Source organism: Pundamilia nyererei, unplaced genomic scaffold, assembly GCF_000239375.1.
Source record: "Pundamilia nyererei isolate P.nyererei 1_Seehausen unplaced genomic scaffold, PunNye1.0 scaffold00060, whole genome shotgun sequence".
NCBI lineage: Eukaryota > Metazoa > Chordata > Actinopteri > Cichliformes > Cichlidae > Pundamilia > Pundamilia nyererei.
In genome coordinates, this window is record NW_005187461.1 from 827819 (window position 1) to 838230 (window position 10412).

Below are 10412 nucleotides of genomic sequence, written 5' to 3' on the forward strand. Positions count from 1 at the left end.
CGCACGCACACACACACGCACACTGGCAGAACTGCCTGCCTGCCCAGCACTTCTTCAAGGGTAACCCTGATCACAATGCAGTCTTTAGCAGGAAGCCCTCCTGGCAGCATCAATGAGAATCTGATTGAGGCCTGCTGCCAACATTGAGCCGTGAGGCAGGGAGTGACTGACACCGCAAAAATAAAAATGAGATGCGCTGTGGGGAATCGGCTCTGGAGACATAAATGGTGTTTATTGTGTTGCGTGTGCTGTGCATGCATTTGTGTCCCTGACGTGACCGCGTAGAATCTCCTCATCTGTTCTATTAACTCTTAATCACATGCTCTTCTTTTCTGTTCTGCCATTTTTTCAAATATATAACTGCGTAGACAAATTGATTTTAGTGTTGCACGGGCAATATAGATTCATACAGAGTAATGTAAACATAGTTCATAGTTCTGCAAGCAGCGAGGTACCACACATTTTGCACACAGGAAAGTAAACTGAGATGCATGTGCTCCATACTGCTGCCTGCAGTCCAACCTTTAACATCATGCAATATAAATTTGTCTACTGGACTGTGCAGGAATGCAAAATGTAAAACTCTGCAGAAACATCTTTTTTATGATTTCCTTGTGTGCAAATATGGAATAAGCGCTTTTTTTACTCAAATTAGAAACTGTATCAACTCGAGGATGTTAATTTGCCCTAATGTAGTCCACCTAAAGTAAATTTGTACCTGTTGGCTCAGTATGCAATAGCGCTGCCTCTGAAATTCATTTCACATTCAGTCTTTGAAGCCTTTAAAGTTACATGAATCTACGTCTTCGTCTCTGGAATCGCGCTGATTTGTTCTGTTATATTTTCTAGATTTGGGTCTCCTCGGCCGGCCTCTCAGTAATCTCCACTTGTTTCTGTCTCCCCTCACAGTTTGAAGCTCACGTGTATGAGGGCTCAACGGGCGTTGTGGTCAACCTGACGGTAGATGACAGAGACGATCCGGCAACAGCAGCGTGGAGAGCCATGTACTCTATAATCAGTGGAGACCCGACGCAGAGCTTTGAGATTCAGACCAACCCGGACAACAATGAGGGGATGCTGTCGGTTGTCAAGGTAAAGCACTCTGTAAGAAACATTTGGATACGTTCATATATTCTCGTAGATAATATAATAATATAAGTCTTACATTTCTAATCGTTGTCTCCTCTTAGCCACTGAACTATGAGGCGTCTGAATTCCTCAGCCTGCTCATCAAAGTGGAGAACGAGGATCCTCTGGTTCCCGATGTTGGATATGGCCCGAGCTCCACAGCCACCGTCCACGTCAGAGTCGAGGACATCAACGAGGGCCCTGTGTTCTTCCCAGACCCCCTAATAGTCACCAGGATGGAAAACATCCCTGTGGGAAGCTTTGTGGCATCACTTAATGCTACAGATCCGGATATATTAGAGAAACAGAGTATTAGGTAAGCAGTTTTTAGACATACTTTTGTGGTAAAAGTGCAACAAAGTCAAAAAGAGACACAGCTGCAAACTGTGGATCATCTTGGGTAGAATAAATGATGCAAGCGAGGTGATCTGGCAGGGAAATAGTAACTCGCAGTTTCAGCCCGTAGATCATCACCTTCCAGCTGCTTTGACATCTCACTCCGTCAGTCCTCACCTGTCTGCCTGAGCCGTCGCGATCCCATCTTTGTATCGCCAAATACGTCCGATCTTCCCAGCGTTCCCGGTTAGTTCGTTTTATTTGTCTGCGTAAACAGACAAAATATACTGCCCGGATAATGTGCACTTTATTGGCACAGGCCAAACTGTTCTCCCCAGTCAAGTGAAAAGTCCCAGAATCAGACAGCTCATTAACTTTAACTCTGTTACCGAAGAAGCCCTCAAATATCACCATCATCATAACTGCAAGGCTATTAGTTGCACCGTGTGCCACAATAAAAATTATTCCTCTTGCTGCCAGAGGGAGTCCCATAGTTTGCTCTGTACTTACATTTTACAAGATAAAAAGTCATCGCTGCATTTATTGCCTTTCAGGCCTAATTTCGACTCATGTTTCTGCACCTTTGCAGCTGCATGTCATATATAAGTAAACCCATGGGGCTATTATAGACCGAGGGCAATAAAACTCATCAGATCATGTCTTTACTGCCCAAATTATTGATACTGCTTTATGTGCTGTAAAACGTATTCGCTGTGGCCGTGTTAAATGCAACAAAACATGGATTTATTATTGGATAGCGTGACAGAGTCAGGACCTCTACCAATAAAGCTTTGATAGCTGCTTGCCTGACATCACACGCCACCTCTATGATCCTATAAATATTAGAAATATTGGATAATACAAACTAGCCCCAAATGACAGCTTTAGAAGTACCAGGGAGGTCATTGGTGGGTTTTTACAAGGAATATGAAGTTTGTTTGTTTTCTCTGTACATCTCTTTACTCTTTAAATAGACGCTGTGTAAGCTTTAAAATAAACTCTTCATAGCAAAAGAAACAAAAGTTGAAGTAAAATGTAGAAAGAAAACAACAAAAGCTGGAATCCAAGACAAATACTTGTCAAAGTCAAAGCACCCATCTGTGCAGCACAGTGCTCTTTAACAAGGATAATGATCTGTTTGAGGCTGACAGACCGTGAGCTTGGCAGTATTTGGTGACAAACAACATTATTAGACAGATCAAAATGTTGGCGATGGCCCGACATGTAAAGTTTGGGGATCACGGGAAAGCCATCCAAACCTCACTGTGGAGCATCCAGACCATCAGACTCGAGTCCCTGTCTGAGTCCATCACAGGTATACGTGGGAAGCTAAAGTAATGTGATAACAGAGTTAAGCATAAAGCCTGGGACTGACTAAATATATCAAACTGTGTCAGAGTGAGGGTGGTCTCAGCATTAAAACAATATTCAGCAGCTTTACTGGCATTTTTGTCATTTCACGTTACATTTCGACTGCATCGTGTCTGCAGCTGTTGGTCTTCGGTAACCTGGTTACCACATTATCTGTTCCTCCAAGAGAAAAATGTGTTGACGCAAGCCTTGAGATTCTCCAGCATGTTCTCATTAAACTACAGCACAGCTGGGCTACTTCCTGTTTGACTCAGGATAGAGAACGTCTGTTTTGTGTGGCAGGCAGGAATTGGACTCAAACGCAAACTGACGGGGGATAAACTCAAAAAGCACAGCTTTATTGCTGGAAAAACAGCTCACAAGTTATAGAAAACTAAATAGAAAGCTCACCAGGAAACACAGGGAGACTCACACACAGTCATGAGGGAGACGCGGACCTAAATACACAGAGGGTTAACGAGGGCAGTGGGAGCACACGGGGAACACAGCTGACACAGATAATCGTAACGAGACAGGGCAGGAGTGACACAACACGACGCATACTGACGAGAGACTGTCAAAGTAAAACAGGAAGTACACAGAGGTGCAGACAGGAGGAGAGAGCACGGACATAACGGGCTGGGGAAAACATTGAATGAAACACAAGGAGGGGAGACGAGGGCTCACAGATCCACAGAGGGGCACACAGGGGGTAAAAGTCATGAGGGCAAATCAAATAAGGAACAACTTAACAACCCAGGAACCTAAATGAAGAACAAAATACATGAAAACTAAGAATGCTGGGCAACATGGCCCAGGATCATGACACCTACTGCTGTGAAATATTGCACTTTTCCTTATATTTTCTTATCTATATATCTCTGCCTATTTACATCTTAGGATACAAGATATTAAGATAAATGGGGACACAGTGGGCCGGTGAATCTTCTAATTGAATATAACTGTATAATATTACTGAAATCACTATAATAGGTCCCTTATAAGCTATAGTATGTTGATCATTTAAAAGCTTTTGGTGATCTTTTATTTTTTCACAGTTTTTTTACATGTTCTTTGAATCTTTTATGTAATAAATCTTTCATCTTCTAACTTTATCCCACTTTGCTCATCTGATTTTCAGCATGCGTTTTATATTCATTTTTATGGACCCTCTGTTTATTGTCATCTCACCCTCTTGACATTTTGGCAGTAACACTGACTTTGAGTTGTCGTAACTGTGACCTGCAGACAGGTTGAGGACATAGTGAAAGACAGACATTTGGAGAGGTGGGAGCAGAACGGTGTGCATAGAATAAAACGGCATTATAAAAAGCAGAAGCTTTCTTTGGCTTCTTCTCTCCTTCCCTGTGTGCGTCTGCATAACAGTGCAGGTGTGTGTGTGTTTATGTGTATGTCCAGTGTGTGTGCCGCCCTGGGTTGAGTAGGTCAAATGCATTTGACGTGGAACACAATTCGTCTGATTCGCTGGTCAGAATCTGTAGCACTCAGTGCCCAGTGCACACATGCATGCCTGAACACCACGCTGCATTTATTCTATCCATCTATGTGGCACTTTGATAACATTAAAGGTCAGGAATCCTCATAAACCTGGAATTAATCCATTAAAAATCTATATTTCTGGATGTCTGTCCCCTCTTGGACAGCTGACATCAAGCTAACTAGACAATAACAATAGCTGGTTATAAGCTAACATTTTGTTAGCTAATGTTAGCCTAAAAATGACACTTTCTCTCAGGTAAACGGCGTACATTCTCACTTTATATGAGGGTTTATTCCCTGAGTGCTTGAGGCTGTTAATGTTCAGTCCAATTTAAAGAAAGCTTCTCTAATTCTGGGTAACAGCTGCAAAAAACGCAGCGCTTACCTGCAGAGGAGCTCAGGATATCCTCAACAACTCACCTTATTATTACTGTCAATCAGAATCAGAATCAGAATACTTTATTGATCCCTGGGGGAAATTATTTAAGCTCACTTCTGTCTAGAAGTGAGCTTCACTGACTCTTCAACATGTACCAGACTTCTTTCACACGGCTGATGTAAACAGGGACCTGACAGCCTGCACTACAGACGGTGGGCTGAGATGCTTGTCCTACAGTGACCACTGTAGATAGAATTATTGGTTAGGGGTTTGCACTGTACCTTTAAGAGGAAAAATGCAGTTAGAGATGCATTTTTACCATAACATGTGCTTTTCTTTAAGCTTTTCTATAAATATACCAAGTGATAGCAACATAAAGAAAAAGAATACCAAGGGCCAATGAGAGGAGCTCGTGAAGATGTGCAGGGTGAAGGCAACAGTGCTGCATGTGGTAGTCGGAGCAGAGTAAGGATTTGAGAAGGGGCCAAACTGTGATGGATGGGGTTAGTGCATTTTCAAAACTGCTGCTGTGCTCCCTGTCTATCAAAAGTGATGAAGGAGGGACGGGAAATATTAAATAAACTAAAGAAATATGAAGGTACAATTTAAATTAGGATCTTTGCTAAGCCAACACTGGTTCATCCTTTGTGTTGAGGAAAACGTTCTTCTGAAACGGTCAGGCAATCAGTGCAATAAAGAGGTTTGATAGTAATTATTTCCCACTGTGGATAGCTTCATCATTTTACTGGTGTGTTCCACTGTGGGAGCAGAAATCAAACATCTTTTAGGATGTAAGTTTTTCTATTTTGTTACTTTGTGTGCTACATATGAAACATCTGATTATGAAATGATGGCCTTCGATAAACCTGTGGTGCTTCACTTATTTAACTGATCAGACGCCCTCAGTCCTGTGTGGAAACATTTTTGATTGACATCTTCTCCATTTTTATCTTCCAGTTCTTAAAATGAGACCTGCACACACTTGTGTGGGTTTAACGTGTGTTTTCAAGTTAACTAGTATTTTTTTAAGAGTAATAAAAATGATAAGAACCAATACTTCAGAAAAACATGCTAAAATTAAAACATGATGCCAGATGTTTTTGTAATGTACTGTCAAGACGCTCACTGGGAACAACACAGCCAAGTACGCGTGTATGAAGTACTTTAGAGTACACAGAATTTCTGCTTTAACAAGACGTCCTCAAAGTAGTCCAATCCCAATGCCATCTATTAAGTAAAAGCAAAAGATTTCTCCTTTAAATGATGTGCCTTTGATTGCTCTCATTTCCAAATCAAATTTCAGTGGTAATGCTAATGACTGCCTAATTTCTGGTATGAAAGAAGAACGACACACTCGAGCGGTTTTGATCAGAGTTGCAGTAAAAATCAACCAAATTTCTCCTCAGTGAGCACAACAAACTTAAATAAAGGTGAAATCCTTGGTTTTGTTTTGCTAATCTCACTGTTTCTCTGTGACCAGGCAGGACTTGAGGGAGTCTGGTCAGCAACACAAATCTGACATTTTGTGAGTCTGAATGACAGCCTGTGTGTAATTTGTTACCACAAAGTACTTAATGCCGCTTTCACACGTGGTCAGGATGACTGAACTGAACTAATGCTACCTCCACATTAATGAACGTTAATGAAATGTGATTTATAGGCCTTATCACTCAAACGATGACAATTATTGCTTCAGTTAGAGGTTCGAGACTGTCTGAACAGACGTATCGAGGATGGGGGAGGGCTGAACTGTGGAGCTTCTTATTATCAGCTCTGTAAGGTTAATCAAGGGGTTCAGATTACCCAATGTATTACAAATCTTCCCTTACTATTTTTTAATGAAAATCCATCAACAGATTATCTGCCCGTGTGGGCGTAACCGCTAAGCAAAGAATAAATGAAATCTGTTACACTTTGACCACAAACCCTTTGAAGTACAGTAGCACAGATTCCGATGGGCCCCTCAAGGCCTCGCAGCAGCTAACGATCTCAACAGCTGTCTTCTCTTCATGATGTAAGAGAAAATGTTTCTTGCACGAATCACATGATGCAACTTATGTGACTAATTTTGTCTGAAATTTCCAACAGAATTAATTAAAACTGCGCTAAAGGTAAAACTGACTTGTTTTTACTGTATTCAGGACAAAAACAGAGCAGCACACGTGCCACTGTGTACAGACTGACCTGTGGCGGTCTCTACTCTCACTTGGCCCTGTAACTTACACAATTACAGCAAATACGAGTCACGTTAATCCCGCTCAGTATTTAGGCCAAACCATTAGGCTCTGGCGGATTTGTTTCATGTTTCTGCAGATGGAGCACTCTAGCCCTCTTGACTGGTTTAGAGCTTTAGTTAAGCAGAATGGTTTTATGAAAGTGCTGAGAAGGAAAAGCACATCAGACAGAGTGACAGTGAGGATTGGAGACAGAAAAAGCTGGACTTTTTTTGACAAAAGTTTATCTCTCATAAACCACAAGTGCTCGGCTTGTTGTGTGGGCTCTTGACATTGAGGAAGTATGTTGCACTTCAAGGTATAAGTTAAATGGGAAAGTTTGCATCCTCCAAATCCTCTCTGAGATTTGACTCGCTGTGCTGCTCTGATGTTATTCTGGTAGGCTGTGAAGAGGGGAGCAACTAATCAGAAGTGTCATTAAGAAAGTTTGGCGAATTTAATTAGGTCTCATTTCTGGTGACAAGACTCTCATCAGTTGTCGAATAACTATTTACACTGAAGTAATTGATGCTTGATGGTGAAGGAGACAGGAAGCAGAGAAGCTGAGCTGCACTCAGGGCCACGTTTTCAAAACTTTGTGCACTAGCCTGTAGAGTTTGTGCTGAGCTGTTGCTAACCAGCTCACACATACATACAAGAATAGAGATGCTTTCGAACGAAAGTCATTAAATAAGTGTTGGATAGAAAGTCTGCTCTTTTAATAGCTGTGACTGCAAAAATAAACATGTCTTATGTGTTTGTGAATGTGTTGTCACGTAGCACCCCGTGTCCCAGTTTAGCCAGTGTTCAGAGTTCTGCAGACTTGGCCGACTCTCTGCTACGACTTCTCCATCTCCTCCAAAATATTTAAGATGTTTTCTTCCTCTTGCTTTTGAAAACAGGGAGAATTTCAAACAGTCGGATCATCCATTATTCAGCAGCTACCTGTCTGCTTTGGCTTCTCACTCTGGTCCTGTACGAGTTAAAAGGGATGGGACTTAAAAGTAAGAGGATGGGATACTGGAATGTCAGGCATGAAAACTGGTGTCTAACTTTGAGGGACCGAGGCAGGGGGGAGAGGGAGACAGATCAGCTGACGGACAGACTGACTACAAGTGTGACAGCAGTGTGAGGCGCTGGGTGTTAGAAAGTGTCCCGAACTCGAAGATATTGAGGAGGCGGGGGGAGATGGATACTGCACACAATCAGCATAGATCTCCACCCAAAAATACACAAGCAATTGCTTTTATAATGTCAGGGTTTGGCGCCCCTTCTCGTGTTTTCCAAGAACATTATTTGCATCTTTTACCGACAATGATCAGTTTTAAGAGATAAATGCAGACACAGAAGTTCCCCTCCCTAGCATCTTCGTCCAAATATGGCGATGAATCCAGGCCCTGAAGGTCCCCAGGGACTTGTCACCTGTTACTAAGCAAACTCAAACACAGGTTGCTGAATAGTTTCAGGCCTTTGCTCCTGTTTCTAGATGATATGTGCTATATGTGTTTTGTAAGCGTGTATGCAGTTTTAACCTTCTATAGCTCCAAGTCACTTACACAATAGATCGTCCAGACATGGCGCCAAACAAAGCTTATGACCTTTAATTAATTGACTGAGCTTCAACTCTTTAATAAGCACAAAATGCAATGTGTGTATACAATGATTATGGCTGCCCCTGTAATAAAAGGTTAATGTAAAGCCCACAGGTTTAATAACCATCTTAATGCTGCAGGATATATTGTAGCTGTAAAATAATTTCTTTAATTCCACAAAAGTCTGGCCTGATCGGGGTCAGATGGTAAATTGCCTGTATTTGTATAGCGCTTTTACTAGTCCCCCCTAGGGACCCCAAAGCACTTTACACACCCAGTCATCCACACATTCACACACTGGTGGAGGCAGCTACAGTTGTAGCCACAGCTGCCCTTCGGCGCACTGACAGAAGCGAGGCTGCCATATCGCGCCATCGGCCCTTCTGGCCAACACCAGTAGGCGGTAGGTGAAGTGTCTTGCCCAAGGACACAACGACGAGACTGTCCGAGCCGGGGCTCGAACCGGCAACCTTCCGGTTAGAAGGTGAACTCCCAACTCTTGAGCCACGATCGCCCCACCCCAGATGGAGTGATCGTGATCAGATCAGCCTGACATTGTCCCTGCCTGCACCAGGATGACCTACATGGGAATAAGAAAACAGGCAAGACCTGAGAAAAAGATTACAGCAACAAATAAAACGTGTAGCTAGTAGATAAATCTGCTTAATAATACCTATGCTACATTTCTGTCAGGTTTATATGGTTGTATCACTTAAGGCAAAGAAATTCCAATGAACTGCCAGATTGTTGACCTGTAATTATAACATCTGGCTGTTTAATCCTGCTTCGACTGATGTTTGGTCTGATTTTCAGACACTTGAGTATCTGTCTGTCTTTGGGTTCAGAACGCTTCTGCAGCTTACAGTAATGGAACAATGTGATGTTCACTGGGATAAAGTTTTCTTTCAGTTTTGTGTCTGTATAAAGAGTTGTGTCACGTTACATGCAGAACTTCTTTTACTTCATGTGATTTTGGGCAGCTCTCTCTCATTTCCACATTGCAAATGTTTGCAGTCCTGTATGTCCGTTAAATCAAATATTCTGGTTGTGCCAAAGTGCACAAAGTACGAGGCAATGGGGACGGAGGGGGAAATAAAGTACAGAGCAAATCAATTTTGCTGTTGATGAATTTTTACTAGTTGATTTTAAAAGTCATCTCAAAGTTCAATGTAGCCAACAGTTTGAATCAAAATGTGTCATAATACGCATAATACACAGTGCATTTAGCCTCCAACCAATCTTTCTCCTCGTCTCAATACATTAAAAAATCAGCCCTCAAAGGACTGCACAGTTAGCGGTCAGTAACTGAGTCATCGCTACAGCGTATCGAGTTTTGCGTGTGGGTTCACTGTTAGAAGAGGTCAAGAGAAATAAGTGTAGAGCAGCAAGAGATGGTTTTTTTAACCTTTTGAAAACAAATTTGCTGCTTTCTTAAAAACGTCACACAATCCCCGTTTTTCTTCCTTATGTTCTGATGCACATAAATGTTTGAAGCTATCAATGATCAATAATCCATTTTCTTTTATACTATATATTACAAATATTTAAATGTAATACATTGTTTTATACTGTTCCCATTTGTTCTTTGTTACCTTGTGTTATGTGTTGGGTCTAAACTTAGACCCCGCTGACCCCGAGACTTACTCCCATGAATGACAAAAAAGAGCAAGGCAACAGCGGTCGATCGATTTACTTGCAAGAGAGGCCCATCACGAATGACCCCGACGACGGCCTCCTCTCGCTGCCTTTCATTGAAAAACGTTCACAAGAAACAATAGTTTACAATGGTTCACGCAAGTACCCTCGTAACCCCCCTTGGTCACAAAGACAAGGCGCTCTGTGTGTGTGTGTGTGTGTGTGTGTGTGTGTGTGTGTGTGTGTGTGTGTGTGTGTGTGTGTGTGTGTGTGTGTGTG

The 10412-nt window shown here is 42.1% G+C and overlaps 1 protein-coding gene across 2 annotated transcripts in view; it reads left to right on the forward strand.

Moving 5' to 3' along the window:
• Positions 1-10412, forward strand: part of cdh13 (cadherin 13, H-cadherin (heart)) — a 382609-nt gene that overhangs the window by 319306 nt on the left and 52891 nt on the right. For both annotated transcript variants that reach the window (XM_005734745.2, XM_005734746.2), the window contains exons 10-11: positions 910-1092; positions 1191-1444. In XM_005734745.2, the coding sequence (XP_005734802.1) occupies positions 910-1092; positions 1191-1444 (437 nt within the window). The remainder of the gene's footprint in view (positions 1-909; positions 1093-1190; positions 1445-10412) is intronic.